Here is a 20,364-nt window from a genome sequence, read left to right as displayed (position 1 = left end):
TTTAACGTTCTTCTTCTCTTGTAGAATTCGTTTTTTTGCAATGTGCACTCAAGAGTCACAGCGCTGTCCTGTTTGATTGGCGGTAGAAGCATAATTGTGTATTCAAGTACAGTACAGTATTACATGTGTATTAAATTCCTGCTCACTCACAAATTGGCACTAAAATATGAATAATCATAATATTTTCTTGTATTCTTTTTTTATGTTTATAATGATGCGCCACGTCTAACTTAGTGACCAAAAGACAAACATATTTAATTCTATTCAAAATGTTAATAATGCACTGTAACATACTAAATTTACGAAGGTAACTTGTTTTGTGTTTCGATTTTTTGCTTGTTCATTACAACTATAATTTTCATTGTTTTTCTTACAAGTACTACCTTGTCAATATTGTATATCTGTAACCGCGGTGTACTTGTTCCACCAAAGATCCACATTCACGCTGGACTGGATGATGAGGTTTTTATTACAGTTACTGCAGATGAAATGAGTCACAACATTAGCTTTTCTGCTGGCTTTGATCTCTTTGATCTCGTTAGCAGCTCTTTCTGTAGACTGCCCAACAAAGCATATCAAAGAGCTTTCTTTTCAATTTACATAAAATACATTTCAGAATGGGCAGCACGGCGGCGCAGTGGTTAGCGCTTGTGCGGCACAGTTCATGTCATGGGAACCTGTCGTGGGTTCAAATCCAGCTCCAGACTTCCTGTGCGGAGTTTGTATGTTCTCCCCGTGCTTGCGTGGGTTTCCTCCGGGCACTCCGGTTTCCTCCCACGTTCCAAAAACATGCATTTCAGGTGAATTGGCCGGTCCAAATTGTCCCTAGGTGTGAATGAGCAAATGAGTTGTCTGTCCCTGTGTGCCCTGCGATTGGCTGGCAACCAGTTCAGGATGTCCCCTGCCCACTCCCCGGAGATGGCTGGGATGGGCTCCAGCCCCTCCGCGACCCTAATGAGGATAAGCGGTACGGCTAATGAGATGAGATGAGACATTTCAGAATATCACAATACATTTTTACATCCATTTTAACAAGAGATCGTATAGTGGATTTTTAACGTTTACAATGAATTCAACATATTTTCCTTTAGTCTGAATTTTACCCAAAATCATCCTTTTTAATATATATGAGAAAATAGAAATAAGAACAATTATGAGTATAAAAACGGATACAATTTACCTGCAGATGAAATGAGTCACAACATTAGCTTTTCTGCTGGCTTTGATCTATTTGATCTCTACAAGGGGAATTAACATTTTAGTAAAACAGAAACAAAACGAAAATAAATCCAAACAGCTTGACAACATAAATCACATTACTGTGCATGTTGAGAGATTTGTCAGCTGGGGTCATAATGTTTAAAATTAACTTCTTTTGTGGAGCACCAAAAGATGTGTCTTACCGTTAGCAGCTCTCTCTGTAGACTGCCAACAAACCCCGCTTACCGGTCACATGTCCAAAGCCAAAACCAAACCCCACCCCAAACCAGCAGGTGGCACTGTTGGACTCATCATTGCAGGACACTTACCAAAAACTATACACATATTTCAGCAGGAATTTCAATAAAACAAAAGTTATTGTTACACCCGTTACATATCTATCAAAATATTCTTTTCGTTTTATTTATTTTTTGTTTGTTTTTAAGTCTTTGATTTTATCATGGAATGGCAGGGGTCTCCGACGTGGTGCCCGCGGGACCCCGGGTGATGTGCCCGTGGACCTGTTTGCAAAATAGCTCACCAGTGCTGGCTCATTGTGATTTTCTTGTAAAATAATTTTTGGATTGGTTGAAGTCTATTTAACCCTACTTCCAACAGATAACCAAGTAATAACATCGTAACAACATAGTAATAACATGTTTACTTATTTTGGAAATGCATATCAAACTGGGTGCCCTCTGTGCTAATTTGTAACAAAATGGCTCTCAGCTTGAAAAAGGCTGGAGACCCCCTGTTGTAGACAATGTAGCCTACACTATGTTGTGATAGGCAAATAATCAAGGACAATAAAGACAATTTAATTTCAATTATTCTATTTTACTCCAAATGTTTTTGATGTACTCCTGGAATATATTAAATGTACAAAGGTAAAATGTTTTTTACCTTACCTTGCTTTCCGCGTCCAGCAAACACCGGATCATGGGCGCAGCCCTTCCTCTTTCCTTCAATAAAACTTGTGAGAAACGTAACGCAATTGGGTCCTGTTTACGTTCTGGTCCTGACACAGTATGTATAAAAACAGAAAAATGATGAAGCAATTTTGGACTCATTTTAATTAAATTAATTGCTCGAAAGCAGAGTGCATTCAATATTTTGTTCTTAGAGACTACTGATCTTTTGCTTTTTGTTTTGCTTATTCAAATTTATATTTGTCTGCATGTTTTTCAAAAGATCTGTGTCTAAATTGGTTAAAATAGAATTGTACGAATGTCTATTTTGGGGATTTTATCATTAATTTTTCAGCACTGACGGGTTAATATGTTAAATTTTTGATTTATTGTTTTGCATTTTCGAAGATTTTGTGTTTTGTACGACTTTAGTCATGTTCAGTGTGTTAAAAGCCAAATTTGTTTTGTATTTTACAAAAAATTGTAGATCTGTGAATATTTTAATTTATATTTTATGTGTTCTTCAAGGATCCTCTGCAAAATATATGAAATGGATAATTAATCATTTGGTGCATGTTTTACTATTATTGATAATATCTCATTAAAATAAAAAAAATATGAGAAGCCGTTGAGTCGAAGGAGGTGGCTCTTCTCATTAAACTGAGCCAAAAGAGACTGTTTTCTAAATAGAGCTGTCCTCCTGGGTGTGACCAGTAGGAGGCAGTGATGCTTCACATGACAATACCATAGTGACAAGCAACCAGAGCAGGCGTCTCAGCCTCATTTTCACACAATTCATTTTCTTCATTTATTGCATGGTCTACACTCGGACTGCTAAAAACATGGCAGTGGCAACAATTTTAAGGATTTTCAAGCAAGCACCTCACACAAATTTAATCATTTGCCTGACCCTGAAAACAACATTAGAAGTCAAACATTTTCAAAGATTTCAAGCACCCGTACAAACCCTATTTTTATCTTATTAATTTATTTTTAATTATTTTGTTACATGTTTGTTCTGGATATCTTCATCTGATCTTGTAAACAATCTACACAACATTGTTTTTAAGGACAATAGTGACAATACTGTCACGGTTGCCATGGCGCACAATTGGCCCCGCCCGTGTGGCGCCAGCTGCGGCTCGTTGACGGATTGGCTTTCCATCTATTTAAACTCAGTGCTCTCACGCTTCCTTTGTCAGCCCGTCAACGAACCTCTGCCTGGCAAGATGTGGGTTTTGACTCAGTCCAGTTTCCTGTTGGTATTTCCTGTCCGATAATGTTCCCGTTTATGTTTGTCCTATTTAATATCGGTTTCCAGTTTCGTTCCCGTCTATTTTTGTCCTGTTTATTATTCTCTCCACTTTTTGTTGCAGTCTAGTTTGTCTTGTTTAATTTCAATATCCTGTTTCATTATCAATCGTGTCTCTCCTGTCCTGTCCGGTATTGACCCCATCTGTCTGATATCTGCTCGGGCAATTGGTATCGATCTCGTCGGCCTCTGGCTTCCTATCATTCCACACTAGACTGCTGCCTAACGTGCATGTCTCCCCATTTCCCGTAAAATAAAAGGCTTGTGTGAGAAACGTCACGCATTTGGGTCCTGATCCTGTTTCAGTTCATGACAAATTCTATTCTATTCTATAGTGCTCTATCTTTTTAAAAATGTTTGTAATATACTTCTAGAACATACTGAATTTGCAAAGGTTAAAGTTTTTTGTTTCCCATTTTACTCTTGATCATTACTTTAGTAACTTTCTTTTCATGAACTTACATTTTTTCCTTATAACCGAGGCCAGCTACAGTCACTACTATGCAAATATTCCCTATATATTTTAATATTCTTATTTTCTTCTCTTAAAAGTATTTTATGACGTTTATCCTGGAGTGCCACGTCTCATCTTATTGTAAACACTGTGATGTAATTAATGACAATATGGAGAATCCAATTGTACACTCAACATCATAATTTTTCATATTGTAGTTTAAAAATATACTTGAAAATGTTCAGTAAAAATAAAAGCAATACTATTTTTGAATACTGCATACATTTTAATAAATGTTTTGACAAATGTATGACAGTACAGGTAACATTTCCAGTACAGCAGATATATTTCAGATGATTTACTATATCCAGCTGATTTTAAAACAGAAATTGTTGTATAAAATATGTTTACAAATCCCTAAAGCGTATGTATACTGTGTATGTAAATATATATATATATATATATATATATATATATATAATCTCGTCTCATTAGCTGCGATCAGTAGGGTCGCGGGGGTGCTGGAGCCCATCCCAGCAATCATCGGGCAGTGGGCAGGGGACACCCTGAACTGGTTGCCAGCCAATCGCAGGGCACACAGGGACAGACAACTCGCTCGCTCATTCACATCTAGGGACAATTTGGACCGGCAAATCCACCTGAAATGCATGTCTTTGGAATGTGGGAGGAAACAAGCACGGGGAGAACATACAAACTCCGCATAGTAGGTTCGGTGGCTGGATTTGAAACCACACAGGAGGTTCCCAAGACCTTAGAACTGTGCCGCACACGCGCTAACCACTGTGCTGCCTATATATATATATATATATATATATATATTATATATAAATAGGGTGAAACCAGTTTACATAGAATCTCAATATTACTTTTAGCTTCTTACAAATCTCCACCAACGAGAAAAACAAAATATATTCATTCAATTGAAAAATTGCATTAGAATAATGCTAGCAAGACAGCTAATTGCATAGGCTAATAGGAGAAATTGTCCTAAAATACAAATGATTATAGTAAAAAGTAAAGACATTTAACTCAAATTGAAAGCTTGCCGACGTGAAGATGTACAGTGCTTAGCGAAAAATATTGCTCCCCCCCCAAAAAACTTGGTAATTTTGCCACATTTCAAGCACCCCAAAAACACTGAAAATATTTTCTAAGAATTAACATGTGATACACAATCCCGAAGTGGACCCAAATTATTCAAATATATAATATATTTACCGAAACATATTGCCACCCCTGTTCTCTCAGCTCAGCCAACTGACACCAGAGGTTCCCAGAGGACTTCTGAATCATCCAAAGTCAACGTAAATGACTAACAATGACAGAGTCCACCTGTGTGTCATTTAGTCTCAAATGCACCTGAACAGAGAGCATTCTGAAGCATTATGAAGACAAACACACCAGGCGAGTCCAGGATAAAGTTGTTGAATACTTCAAAGGAGGCATGGGACACAGGAAGATTTCACAACATTTACACATCTCCTGGAACACCGTGCAAACATCATTAAAATGGAGAGCATAAAACCACTGCAAACATACCAAGACCTGGCTGTCCCTCTGAACTTTCTGCCCAAACGAGGAGAAAACTAATCAAACAATCAAGCAACATAGAGACTCGCGATAACATTGAATGGCCTGTAGACATGCACACCTGAGGTGGGGCAATCTGTGCATAAGACAGTTATTAGAAGAAAGCACTTTCTGAAAGTATAAAGTCAAAGGGCTAATTTGGCATTTGATAGAAGCACATGAGACACAAATAACATATGGAACAAGATGCTCTGGTCAGATGAGACCAAAATTGGACATTTTGGGCTGAATGCAAGCGTTACTTGTGGCGTAAGAGTAACACTGCACAACACCGGACAAACAACATCCGGACTGTCAAAACATGGTGGTGGCAGCATCATACCCTGAGGTTGATTTTCTTTAGCAGGTACTGGGAAGACAGAGTTAATGGGAAGATAGGCGGAGCCAAATAGAGGGCAATTCTGGCAGTAAATTGGTTGGAGTCTGTATGACACCTGGGCAGGTTCACTTTCAACAGGACAACAACCCGAAACATAAAGCAAAATATACAATGGAATGGCTAAAAAGATGCTAGAATGGCCAAGCCAAAACCCAAACCTCAATCCTAAAGAGCGTATGTGGAAAGACCCAAAACATTTATCTGTAAAAACGATCACCATCAAACTTTAAGTCCCTTGAGCTGTTTTGAAAGCAAGAATGGGCAAATATTTATTTTTCAGGATGTGCCAAACTTATGGAGACATACCCAAAAAGACTTGTGGATGTGATCGCAGCTAAAGGAGGTTGTACAAAGTATTAAATAAAAAGGGGGTCAAAACTTTTGCAACATCTACTTTTCAATTTATTATTTTTAGCACAATATAAAATGTTCAATATATGTATTTTTTCACAATTGTCTCCCACATGTTGCTGATTGTAAGAATTCTGAGGGTTTTTTTTTTTTAAATCTACAAGTTCGAAGCCAGAAATATGACAATATGTCAAAGGGGGCCAATACTTTTGCAAGGCACTGTATATGGACGAGACGATGAGCTGCTGTGAGGCACTTCACATTTGAACAGGATAGAGGAAACCACAGAGAAACCAAAGCAACCGCTATCTGAAATCCTCCTCGCTAAAAACGTCCTACATCGTGCTAGCATAGCCGGCTAGCATTGGAGATGTGCTAACAGAAAATATGCATTACTGTCAAGAAAGTTGCAGAAATTTTGAGGTAAACCTAAAACTGTTTCCCAGCTATTCATTTTTCTTTAATCATGAAATACATTTGAATATATAAAAACATTTGATGTGATAGTGAAATGGCTTCATCCATCGCTGGCTCCGCCCCTGCTAGAGCTACGCCCCCCCGCTAGAGGTCCGCCTTCCTTGCACGGAACAGGTAGCCCATGGCCTTGATGATGCCTCGACTCTTGACGATAACGGAGTAGCGCAGGAGCCACTCAAGCTTCCAGTTAGCCGGGCTAGCTTGCTGGGTTCCCTCCTGCACCGCTTCTCCGAAGGTTGCTGCTGATATCAACTCTGCAAGCGAAAACATCAAATAAATATTGACCCTCATGACCTTCCATCTTGTTTAGCTAAGCCAGTTCAGCATGGCTTACACCTGAGGTGACCAGCTAAATTTTTAAAGCAGACGCCTCTAATAGCTCTTATTTTGCTGATAGCAACAGCAGACAGTGTAACTGACACAACAGCTAGCATTAGCGGCTAGTGTTGCTGACATTGCTGCTAGCATAACCCGCTTGAGTCCCCGATTGTGCCGCTAGCTTGGTATCTAGTGTTTATTACACGACACCTGGCACTGGCTATTACCACTAGCCTTAGTAGCTAGGGTCTCTGACACAACATCTAGCATTAGCCTTTGGCGTTCTCGACGTTACCAATAGCATTGTCGGCTAGTGTTTTCGCTAGTATAAACGGCTAGAGCAGGGGGTCTCAAACGTGGTGCCCCCTAAAGACAACAGAGGTGCTCGCGGACCTGATCTGAAAATAGCTCACCAGTGGTGGGTCATTGTGATTTTCTAGTAAAATGTTGTTTTTAGTTGTTGAAAAAGTGTATCTAACCCTATTTCAATAATCAATCCGGTAATAACATAATAACAACATAGGTTATTTTAGGAATGCATATCAAACTGGGTGCCCTTTACGCCAATTAGTAACAGATAGTAGCTTTAGGCTTGAAAAAGTTTTGAAACCTCTGGGTTGGTCATTGAGGTTGTTGCTAGCTTTATCAGCTAGTGTCAATGACACAACATATACCATTAGCCTCTAGCGTCACTGACATTACCACTACCATTATCAGCAAGTGTCACCGCTAGTTTTATCAAAGTCATTGATCTCATCACTTGCATAATAAGATAGTATGACTGACACAACAGCTAGCATTACAGGCTAGTTTTGCTGACGCTGCTGCTAGCATTACCAGCTAGAGTCTCTAATTGTGTTTGTAATGTGCCTGACACAATAGCATACACTGGATAGCGTTGCCAGGAATATCGCAAATATTATGAGCTAGTGTCTTAGACACAACATCTACCATTAGCCTCTAGAGCAGGGGTCAGCAACCTTTTTGGTGTTGAGTGCCACTTTCAAATTTCCTTGTAAATCAGTGTGCCACACCAAGGTTAATGACTCGCATAACATTTTTTTAATTTCCAACAGAGCTGTCATTTTACACCAGTCCAAATATACAACATGGATATACATTTTAATCGTTTAACTCAGTGTTTTTCAAACCTTTTTGAACCAAGGTACACTTTTATTTATAAAAAAGTTCCGTGGCACACCGTCCGTCGAAAATGTTTGAAAATTAAGTTATGTCAAATATTTCACTGTACTACCGCATAAGCAGATAATTAGTATATAAAAAGAAGAAAATAATACTTAAAATAAAAAGAATGATGTGCTTTATGTTTTTATTTTTTACAGTGCAATCTTAAACCGCTTTGTTAAACAAATTCAGTTATTAAATGTACTGCACTACCTCAAGAGCAGATAATTAGTGTATAAAAAGTATATAAACTGCCACCTACTGATATGGATGACTATTACAGTTCCCCGTCTGAAGATAGCGAAAATACTGAATAAAGGTCTGATTTTTGGGAGAGATAAAATTGGGCAAATTCCAGCGGCACACTTGACAAGGTTTCACGGCACACGAGTGTGCCCCAGCACAATGGTTGAAAAACACTGGTATAACTGACCAATTTATTTTCCGGTAGTTCTTGTTCATCAATCAACTAAAAAAGGAATGTGCATAACAAGTGGAAAGGCCTGTAGCCATCCATGACTTTTTGCCACAAGAATTAAACAGAATCAACCATTCTTCATTAACAATGAACTACAATCAAAAACAGGTTCTATGGACAGCTACCATACCATTCATCAATAATATCTTGTTGGAGAAAATATAAAAACTTGAAATAACAGCAGCAAAGCATAAGGCACGCACGCGCGCACGCGCACACACACGCTTCTTTAAAATATTTGCAATCAGTAAATGGTTTTCTGTGCGTGTGTGGTGTTTTTAGCAGTGACAAAGGTTTTCAGGGTCTGTGTTTGTTTGCCATACCTTGACACATTTTAATGTGTCCGCCTTGAATTCATGTTTATGTTTCGTCTCGTAATGACGTTTAACACTTGATGCGCGAGGTACAACGCTCTCAGGGCATACTGCACAAAACAGCACAGTTTTTGCACAAAGCCCCAGTTCTGTCCACTCTGGCTGGAAAGAAAGCGATGTTTTCGCTCGAGGAGCCGTCATGATTCATTCATTTATCGTGTGTGTGTGTGTGTGTTTTGTTGGCTGGATTAAAACACGGAGGCGAGGCGCCCCGCAAAACACACACTAACACAAAACCCACGTAAAGACTAAATAAAACCTCTAAATAACACAGCGCAATTGAAAGTGTCTACATTTCAGGTAAAATTGTGCATTTTTAAAGTATAATCATTATTATTTTGCCGTGCGCTCGCGTGCCACTGGTTAACCCTTCGCGTGTCACTGCTGGCACGTGTGTCATAAGTTGCCGACCTCTGCTCTAGTGTCACCGACATTATCCTTTGCATCATTGGCTAGTGTCTCCATTAGCTTATAGAATCCTCACGGTTGTTGCTAGCATAGCAAATAGTGTCCCAGATACAACATCTGGCATTTGCCTGCAATGTCAGGGACATTACTACTGGCAATGTCGGCTAGTGTCGCCAGCGTTAAGACTAGCATTACCAGCTAGTCCCCATTGTTGCCGCTAGCATTAGCATGTATTGTCAATAACCCAAAAGCTATCTCATGATTTAGTCAATTGTGTTTTTAGTTTCCTGTATTCGTCACGCATAATATATATTTACAAATAGATATTCTTAATGAATATGAATATAACATTTAAAACTGGAGATTTAATTGTTTGAATAGCATCATTAGCATTTGGTAAATAACTGAATAACAGCAAATTTTGTACCATTTGATTTAATAATACCCTGTTTGAAACTGCCCATGTAAATTTGAACTTTGAAATCACTGTACATTGAGGTAGCAAAGAAAATGTGATTTGAAAATGAAAATGACGATTTTTCTTTTGAGTTTATCTCTCTCACAGTAGACATGAACCTACAATGAAAATGTCAGACCCCTCCTTGATTTCTAAGTGAGAGAAATAGCAGGATGTTCAAATATTTTCTTCACTGTATCACACATAATCATGTATTCAATTATTTTGACATTTGAAGTGCAATTTTATACTTCAGTTTGTCTTGGAAGGGGAGGGGGATTCAAAATAAACAGTTAGATTTCCCTTTGGGGGACAAAAAGTGAAATTTCTTATCCGTTTTGCCCCAAAGAAGGTGAAAAACCTTCATAAAACAAACACACTAAAGCTCATTAAACACTTTGACTGTAGACTTCAAATTTCAGCTCTGAAGAACAATTTTTTTATAAACAAATCGCCTTGAGTGACATATTTAAAGTATAATTTTGAGGTGAGCTAATCCAGATATCATTTTTGAACGAACAAAACATTGATATCATCTTTAAAGAGAAGTGATCACCTCTCCACATCATTCCACACTCGATGGAGCATGTCATAGCAAGAAGTCGGAGGAATTCTCTAGCCCCCGGGACGGCTTTCAACAAAAAATGCATTTCATAAGAATTTCTCGGCTTTAGGTATGTAATAAAAGTTTTTAAAATGTGTAAAAATATGCTCCAAAGGTGACAGCTTGTAAGAATTTCTCAACAGAGGTTGTCAAGTTCAGAATGGAGCTGTGGCGAGCGCAGTGGAAGATGGCACACTACGGAATCCCAAAGGATACCGCTTGGTAAAATTCGGGAGCCTAATTCCATATTTTCTTGAGTGAGCGAGGATGGATTTTAGCAATCGAGAGGGCATGAAAGTGGAGGTGAAAACCCCGCCCGTGACACTGAAGGATGAAGCCAGCTTTATTTACTTAGATAAACAATAGCAGGTAATGGTTAGCCATACCCTGCAGCCAAGTGGCTAACATGAGTAGCTAGAAAAGGAAACATTACAATAAAAAGGGAAAGAAAACTAGGTGTATATACGGAAGCAGGAGCGCCTGAAAAGAGCAAATAGTTGGAGGTGGTCAGAGCTGGTGTAAGTGGCTAACTTTAACAGTCAGTAGGAGAAGATACTAACATGCATAACCAGCTGTGGTAGGCGAGTGACACTAAAGGATGAAGCTAGCTTTATTTACACAGATAACAATAACAATAGCAGCTAACGGTGAGCCATAGCCTGCAGCCAAGTAGAGAAGGAAACACTAGAAAAAAAGGGAAAAGACAGCTTGGTAGATATAGCAGGAGTGTCTGAAAAGAGCAAATAGTTTGAGTTGGTCAGAGCTGGCGTCAGTAGCTAACTTTAGCAGCTAGCAGAAGACGCTACTGTACTTAAGAAATACCAGCTGTGGAAGGCGAATGACACTGAAGGATGAAGCTAAAATGAACCTAAATTCATAATTGTAAGATAGTAGATTAATAGTTATTGAATTAATAGTGTTTGATTTAGTTGAAGTATTTCGCCACCACTAGAGGTCGCTTGCAAAAAGACGTTGCTTACCCGGGGGGTCGTTGTGCGTGAGCAACTGGATGTCCAACTCTTTAGCGTAGGCGGTCAGCTCGGGCGGCATCACGCAGCAGGACGCCAGGTTGACTTGGTTGCTGCTGGGCTTGATCTGGAAAACCACGAGGCACACGTTGGCATCAAGTGTTTACCATAAATAGGACGCTTGCCAGGGTCTCATAAACTTGAAATATTAGAAGATATTAACATTTTTCAATATAACATGAAGTTGATCCAAATAATTTTTATATTTTTCGTTTAAATGATCGCAAACACTATTATTGTTAGATAGAAACATGGATAATCTGATATAAGCAGTATTCATTTGTTTGTCCTGCCCTGCCTGCACTGTGATTAGACGGCTGGGTCAAACGTGACTTTGAGGAGCTTTTTCCCCAGGTTGAACCTTTTTCGACTCAGTAAGCTTTTTACCAGCCCAATACCTCGAGGCACCGGTATTTTCAACGCAGTGTAGAAAAGTGGCGTTTGCTCAGGGCAGAAAAACGCTTTGGTGGACTGTAGCTCATAAGTTCCAGGTTACAATAACCTCCTATAAACCATGGAAGAAGAACCGGCATCCTGTAAGCAGCAATCGGAAAAGCAGTGGTCCTGATATGAAATACTGTCATTTACCAAATTATTGATATGATTATTACATTTAATTAAATTCAAAACTCATATCGGTGATTTGGTCTGTTTACTCACCAATACTTTGTCTTAAAATAGTATTGAAACAACTTCAGTTAGATGTAATTAGATGACGAGCAATAAACTCTTGTCTCGTTTTTTGCTGAGTCATTGCCTTTCATAACAAGTGTATTTATGGTTCAATGGTTTACAAGGGCTCACATTCACCATCGATCTAGCTTTTTAATTTTGCACTAAAAATTCACCAGATTGATGTGTTTTGTATTTAATATAAACAACAAATTTCTCTTGCGGGGCAACAAACCCCCTGGACTAGAGGTAAGTTCAGGCCTCCAAGAAAATAAAATCCGATCCGACCTGGGCCCGCGGGTTCCAAAGCACGGCCCAGCCTGAGCCCAATCAATTAATCTGACTTGAGGGATCGAGCTCTAGGAAAACCTGAATTTTCACATTTTATTTAAAGAAGCGTGCCTGAAAGAGAAGGCGACAGAATCGGAGGACGGAGACCGAATCCATCGGGAATCCGCCAAAAAGGAAAAGAAACAAAGTACGATAACGGGTAGATAATGTCAAGTCAAGTCATGTTTTTTGGATAGCTTTTAATTGCAAGAAGTCTTAAAGGGCTGTTCAGATTACAGCTTAGTCAAAATTAATCGAAAAATAGTGATTTAATACCCAATGGACAAGACAATACACAGCATGTATTATAATGTTTAGCAAAAGAAGACTTTTACTTGATTTAAAGGGGCAGTGTGTTATATTTAGTACCTTGATTCAGTTAAGCAAAAACATTGTTTTGAATAATGGGCAAAAATACATGAAATATCAAACCAATGTTATTTTATATCAATATTTATAGGTCGAGAATTTTGCACTTACTTTACATAGCGAAATTCATACCTAGTATTCGCTGCCATGTTATCTTGCGTCTTGCTGCTGCTTTTTTCTTTTTTGGCACTGATTTTCATTCACATTCAACAATGCAATGCCATCTAGAGGTCATATATTACAACCATGTACCTTTAAGGTGTTGGATGAGAAATAACCAAGTTTTATTTCTATTTCATTTAGAGGTAAGATCAGGCCTAAAAAAAAAATCCAGCCTGGGCCCGTGGGTTTGAAGCTCGATACTTCTATGTTTTGTTTAGTTAGATCTAGTTAGTGTCCGAACCCATTCAATGTCTTTCTTTCTTTCTTTCTTTGTTCGGTAACAGTTGTTGTTAAGACATCCCAAATTCTCTTTCATATATGGCTCTTTTCATGAGTACATATGGCTCCGAAATAAAATGCAACTATCGCACATCTCCTGTGGCGTTCCAAAGTCAAGTGATTTTATCCCGATTTTGGTCCATAAAAAAACGAAGCAACTTAATGCAGAAGTTTGATAAGAAACCATTTAAACTGATAAATAAAAACGATGGCAAACGACTTTGATTGGGTGAGCAGTACAGGTGGGCGGATCCCTGCACACAGCGCAAGGCACCTCCTTCTCTCTCTCTCGCTCAGTGCAGTCCACACCAAAAGTGAATATGGCGATATGCTTGTCGTTTGCAGTAATTTGTGACATTTTTACAACTTTGCATGCACATTGTTTTGAAACCGTTATTAAGGACAATTTTAATGGAAAAAATTGCCTCAACACTCTTAACTGAAGGTGGAAGACAAATTGTAAATGGCATATTCACATTGATTTGGGACACAGGATTTGGCATTATTATCATTTCATACATTTTATTAAATCATCAAATGACACACAGTGAAATAAAATGTGCTGAAGAATTAGCTTTTGTCTAGAGAGCGTGTTTGGTAGTTTTTTTCAATTTTGTCTGAAAATATATGATGTGGCGCTCTCAATTTCTTTTTAAAACATTTTTTGCTTTTATGGCTCTTTGGATCAAAAAGGTTCCTGACGCTTTCCAACACATTTTCATTTAAAAAAAAAAGCCTGCCCCAACCTGAAACCCGAAGGTCATGATTGATCTTTCGTGCCGACCAGACCCGAATTTCGGGTCGGGCTTGGGCTTAATATCTTACAGGACCCCCATTGATTGGCCACCCACAGTGGGAAACACAGCCACAAATAATTGATTATTTATTTATTTTAGAAGGCAGACCTGAGCCCAGTTGTAAAGCTCCTCCAGCAGGTCCTTGTCCAGGTCTGAGGTTCCGATAGCGGCGATCCTTTGGCTGCGGACGAGCCCTTCCAGTTCCTCCCATGCAGACTGAAGGGGCGCCATCGTCTGGACTTCGTCCGTCAGGATGCGGCGCGGTGCTATGATGACCGAGTCCAACTGGGACACGGCCAACGTCTGACAGGCTGGACTCCAACAACAACAAAAATGAGTTACGTCCATATGAGAGAGCTTGGGCGCCCCTGACCATGTTCATGATTTTCCTTTATAAATCAGTGGTTGTATGGATCAGACATACACATTGAGATTAGGGGAGTAAAATGGAGCTTAAAGGGACAGAGTGTATGATTTGACCACTCGATAAACGCTAAAACGCACAAAGAACAATGCAACCAAAAAGGACAAGTTTCTTCTACATTTTTTTTCCAAAGTTTGGGGGGTTTTCGGGTGCCCGTAGCAGCAAGATGGCCAGAAATAATGTCAGCCCTCTCTCGGTGAGGATGTTATGTTAATTAAATGCATTTTTTTTTTATAAATCAACGGTTGTATGGATCAGTAATTTCAGTTATATTTTTTATATATAAGACAAAAACATTGCTTCGGGAATTGTCTAGTTCATTTTATACTCTGTCATTCGTTTTCCTAATTCCAAATATTCAGACAGCCAAGGAGACCGAGGACAGGTCAAGCTTTCTCCCTCATTGTCATCTTATTAGTTGCACCGCTTATCCTCAGTCGGGTCGCGGGGGTGCTGGAGCCCATCCCAGCAATCATCGGGCAGTGGGGAGGGGACACCCTGAACTGGTTGCCAGCCAATCGCAGGGCACACAGGGACAGACAACTCGCTCGCTCATTCACATCTAGGTACAATTTGGACCGGCCAATCCACCTGAAATGCATGTCTTTGGAATGTGGGAGGAAACAAGCACGGGGAGAACATACAAACTCCGCATAGTAGGTTCGGTGGCTGGATTTGAAACCACACAGGAGTTTCCCTTAGAACTTTACCGCACACGCGCTAACCACTGCGCCGCCGTGTTGCCCAAGCCCGTTATTATCTTTGCATTTTCTCAATGGTATTATAAAATGGGTTGATTTTGTATTCATTGTAACCTTGGATTTGGATAAGTAGACGGAAGAATTTTCTTTCAATGAATCCATTCATCAAATAACCTAAAAAAGGGGTCTGGAACATATGACTCAGGGCTGTAAATCCTTAAAGAAACCTGAATATGGAAGCTTATTAGACAATCAGTGTTCATTGTTGAGACACTCTATAATGAAAAGCCAAATAAGAAACTTTAAATATCCAGAAGCTCTAGCAAAGCACCTAGAGCAATTTGATGGGGTAAGCGGTAGAAATGGGTGGAGCTATACAGGGTGTGTACATTCCTTCACATCCTCGCCGAGCGCCATCTGCTCTGCAGGTTGTTAATGTTGGTATCCTCATTTGCAATATTTTGTAAAATTTTTACAAAATAGCTTTGCTCGCACCTTGTTTTGAAACCATTAATGAGCCTCAACGCTCTTAAGTAACTGCGGAGGAGTCGAGTTTTAAGTTATTATTTCATAGGTTTTGTCAAATCATCAAACATTACATAGTGAAATAAAATGTGTTGAAGGAGACCAAGTACCTCAGTTTTGTTGAATTTTGTCTTAAAGCATATGGTGTGGCTCTCTCTCAAAAAACAAGAAACACATAATCAAAATATTTATGCTTTTGTTGCTCTTTGGGTCAAAAAGGTTCCCAACACTTGGTTTAGAGGACCGATACAAAAAGCTAGTTTAGGGATTTCCACTGTCAGTTTGCACTGTGAGAAACATTGTGAGGAAATGGAAGGCCACAGGCACAGTTCTAGCCAAGACTGACAACATAATGTCTTTGATACATTTAATTAAAATCACTGATCCCAGCATCCAATGATTTATACAGGAAAATCTGCAAAAAGATCAGGGGCGCCCAGACTTCACTTTAATGGAAAACAGGGCTTATCTGTCAAGGGCACACGTTTCATTTTGAAAACTATGCTCTCACTTACCCATCTCCACAGCGTCTCTGATGGACGACTGGCCTGCCTCGAAGAGGAACAGCTTGGCTGTGGAAGGGAAAAAAAGCAGCCATTTTGATTTTGCATGTGGAAGCACTTATCTAAGGCGCCTCTCAGGTTGCTAGCGTCATGTAAAAATATGCTGTTTTACATTTTTGGGGAAGAATACTCTTCTGCAGTAAAAAAGAAAGGAAAAAACGTCTTGAGAGCAGTCACTCGAATGATTGCTGTTATACGAACCTGACACTTTGAGCTCCCCTCTCTCCTCAGGTACGATAGCGTCTGTGGCCTGAGGGACATTGCAGTCCAATGTGTCAGGTAAGTCCTGGAAGAAAAAGGGAGTTCAATTGGTCAAATTGAGTTTTAAGGAAAAAAAAGTCTTATGCTCGTTTTTAATCCAAGGTTTTTCTTTTTATAGATTTTCCAAATATTTTTTCCCACCGTTTCCACCTCTATCCACTCTTGTTAAATACTTTGCTGCATGCTGTGGATCACCGCAATTATTAGCTGCTTTGTATACCAAAAGCTCGTGTCGTCTGTCAGTGTTACTCGCTTTTTATATCTGGTCATGCAGGCGAATGTTGGCAAGTTCCTTGATTCAGGCATTTAGCACTTTTAGCCACCACTGTTTCTTTCTCTAGCCAGTCATGATAGCCACTTTGCTGCAAACTGTGGCTCGCCGCTAGTCACTATTGTTACTGTTAGCTGCTCCGTGTAAGTAAGGTTGCTTCAGTCAGTTCTGCCATGTCAGTTGATGAAGGCATCTTCCACGTTTTTTTCCACTAATTTCTTCTTTAGCCACTCGTGTTAGATACTTGACTGCAGGTTATGGGTCACTGTTATTGTTGGCTGCTTCTTGTGCCACTTGCCTTTGACAGCAGGTCATGCAGAAGAATGTCACAGAGTTCTGTGATTTAGACATCAATGGCTTTTCCTAGACATTAATGTTGGCCGCTTGGCTGTGGGCTAGGTCTTCCTGCTAGCCGTTAGTTGTTGTTAGCTGCTCTTGCTTCGTCCTTTAGTGTCACTCACCTTCCACACCTGGTTCATGCAGGCAAATGTTGCAGAGTTTCATGATTTAAGCTTCTGGCCCTTTTTCCTACCGTTTCCTCCTCTAGCCACTCCTCTTGGCTGCAGGCTATTGCTTACTGCTAGCTGTTAGTGTTATTGTTGGCTGCTCTTGTTTCGTCCTTCAGTGTCACTCAATTTCCAATTTCCATGTTAGAGAACATAGCTGGGTTCCATGATTCAGGTCCTTGGCGCTTTTTTTCGCAGTTACCTTCTCTAGCCACTTATGTTACCCACTTGCCTGCAGGCTATGTACAAGCTGCTACCCGCTATTATTATTGTTGAATAATTGTTCTCTGTCCTTCAGTGTCACTCACCTTCCACAGTTTTCAGGCTTCTGCTGCTTTTTCCCCACTGTTTCCTTGGCTCATGGCTAGCTGCTATTTTATTGTTACCTACTCCTTGTAAATAAGACTTCCTCAGTCCTTCCACAGCACGAAAGCCAATGTGATTCAGGGTCCTGAAACTTGACAAATTCCATCTTTTACTGGCCTTTATAGTAGTTTCTACTACTTGTCACTAAATTTTCCCACACACATCAACTCGGTCTTTTGTTATCGCTTTGGGGATAAACACCACCTGTCATGTTGCTGGCTGTAATTCATCCTTGCTCACACGAAAAAAATATAGTAGTATGTTTTCGAATTTATCCAAGTGGTATTCCCCTGACTTTTGTAGTGTTTCTTCTCTGAATGCACACACTTTAGCTGCATTCTAAGCTACAACGACCTTTAGTGGAGAAATATTACACACGGTCACACGCTTTTGTTTTTTCTGTATTTTTCAACAGGCACTTAACTGAGCTTCTTAATTGCATAATGATGATAGAGGAAACAATCAGCATGACATGCCCCTCCATATATCTTAGCATAGCATGAATATCGAGCATGGCGGATTATTTTCAAGGCGCCTAAAGGCATCGTTCGGAGCAAACCCTACTGCACATAATCTGTGAAGCCCTTTGAGACTCTTCGTGATTTAGGGCTATACAAATAAAAATGACTTGACTTGACATAGTCAGCATCTGATGAAGCCCCCCTCTCACCTCAGTCGGTGCTTGTAATCTGGCCATCCAGCTGCTCAGCGTAGCCTGGATGCATTCTTGCAGCTGAAAATAAGACCAACATGAGAGTTTCATGCCAGAATGTTGCCAACTTTCCACAAACCTAAAGATTCCAAGGAATGGGGAGGGGGCTTTTACGACACCCCCCACCCCCTTACGCAGCATCTGGATTGCATGTTTCTCCACTTGACTTTGAATTGTTAAGTGCAGCAAGTGGTTGACTGCAACCAGAGTTGGTTGCTCCTTGATGGCTGGATTTGAGGATTAAACTTGGAAAGAATGGTTTATAAATCTATGGTTACAGTCGAGCACGTGATGGGTGTTATGATGAGGGGAATGGTTTCAAATGACTCACTTTATTCACTTTTTGGGGAAAAGGGTTTGTTACCAGATGGATTCATTCTGGTTACTGGCTTGAATAGCAGCCTTTAACGCTGCTGCTAAAGTTAGCCCCTTACAAAGGCTCTGACCAACTCCAGATTGTCACTTTTCAGCCGATCCGAGTGTATCCACCTGACTCAGTGTTTTGAGTTTGAAAATTTGGCAGAGGGGCCAAGCCAGGAAGAAGGAAAAAGAGTTGGTTTTTTTGTCTTGAATCAAATACCATGAGGAAAAACAATCATGGAGGCATATCCAATTTTTGTCATGTATATTTATGTATAAAAATACATTTGGTTTTGTAATATTCTGAATTAAAGCAAAATACTACAACATATGCCTTTTTTGAACACTATAATAACCTTGTTCTGTACGGGGTTTACTTTCTAAAAATAACCCGTGATAGGCAAAATCTGCACGGTAGAATATTTTTTTTTTTTTTTTTTAGAATTATTATACAGTTAAATACTCTATTATACACTGAAACTAATGCACAAACCCTTTTAAGTACTGTATAAAAGTGAGTTTATTTATTTTACAAAAAAACTTTAACTATTAAAACTATTAAATATGATGAGCGAGGACTGTTTAGCCAATCAGAATGCAGAATGCAAATCAGTCATGTGGAAAATCGTGAAAAAGATGCCTGTCAGGTAAATAAAAATTCATTTTCCCTCTACAGGTATATTCATTTATATTCGTATTCATTCTTACACCTGTGTCTCCCACATAAGTGGTACTTACTATATACAGTATTGTAATTCCGATGTTTTTTTATCTAGCGTACCGGGGGTTCTAAACGCATTAGGCAGTTAGTGTACCATAGAGTCCCGCGCTAAACAGTAATTCCACTTCCACCTCCACCTCAGAATGGATAAATGTCGTATCCCGGGGGCATACTGCAGTTTCAAATACTGCACTGTACTCATTATAACCTTGCACTCGTAAATTAAGTGGGCGTGCACAAGTCCTGTTGTAAATATGAGCGACACTTTCCTTCCTCTTAGGGAAATGTTGACATAACAATCCCGCAGCCACGTTTCCCCTTCTCAGGTTATTCGACACACCTGCAGCTTGAGCTTGTGGAAAAAATGCCTCACAATAAAGAGGGGGAAAGGGAAGAATTAAAATTAATTTACCTCTTCGCTGGGCGAGCAAGGGTATTTTTTCTTCAGTCGGGTTCTGTTGACCAAATTGCCCGTGTGCAGCCGGAGGGTCTTGGCGTGGTTCAGCAGGGTCCTCGCCGCCTCTACGTTACCGATCGGAGAATCCATTTGAGCCGTTTGAGAGGTCGATAAGTCCGCTGCAACGAGTTTCACTTTTTAGGGTTGCACTTTCTGGAAAGAGAGCGATATACGCGCGAGGAACAGGTTCCGAATTAGACGTCGTCAGGATGACTTGCTGCTTGGGTTGCCTATGACACAGTTATGGAGGACGGAGGGAAAAGCCGGCCGGGACACGCCCCCAACGGAAGTGTAGCCGAATAAAGATGACGGTATTTTTTTATTTCAGCCACGAAATATGAAGT

The 20,364-nt window shown here is 39.8% G+C and overlaps 1 protein-coding gene across 1 annotated transcript; it reads right to left on the bottom strand.

The window, feature by feature from the left end:
- Positions 1 to 6,243: 6,243 nt before the first annotated feature.
- On the bottom strand, positions 6,244 to 20,276 carry gclm (glutamate-cysteine ligase, modifier subunit). Its single transcript, XM_088350311.1, has 7 exons — positions 19,976 to 20,276; positions 18,441 to 18,503; positions 16,568 to 16,652; positions 16,319 to 16,375; positions 14,262 to 14,464; positions 11,497 to 11,611; positions 6,244 to 6,946 (listed from the first exon to the last, which is right to left on the bottom strand). Exons 1-7 carry the CDS (start codon positions 20,108 to 20,110, stop codon positions 6,777 to 6,779), a joined length of 828 nt encoding a protein of 275 aa, XP_088206437.1. The 5' UTR covers positions 20,111 to 20,276; the 3' UTR covers positions 6,244 to 6,776.
- Positions 20,277 to 20,364: the final 88 nt, after the last annotated feature.

Source organism: Urocampus carinirostris, chromosome 12, assembly GCF_059441175.1.
Source record: "Urocampus carinirostris isolate Australia breed hairy pipefish chromosome 12, RoL_Ucar_1.0, whole genome shotgun sequence".
NCBI classification, from domain to species: domain Eukaryota; kingdom Metazoa; phylum Chordata; class Actinopteri; order Syngnathiformes; family Syngnathidae; genus Urocampus; species Urocampus carinirostris.
This window is presented reverse-complemented; position numbering and strand designations above follow the sequence as displayed.

Bases quoted from the DNA above. Each gene is read 5' to 3' on its own strand.
- gclm (XM_088350311.1), bottom strand. From the start codon at position 20,110: ATGGATTCTCCGATCGGTAACGTAGAGGCGGCGAGGACCCTGCTGAAC. The intron at 18,504-19,975 runs GTAAATTAATTT...TCTTATTTTCAG, and splicing joins CTTGCTCGCCCAGCGAAGAG to CTGCAAGAATGCATCCAGGC. The intron at 14,465-16,318 runs GTAAGTGAGAGC...GTTGGAGTCCAG, and splicing joins CAGAGACGCTGTGGAGATGG to CCTGTCAGACGTTGGCCGTG.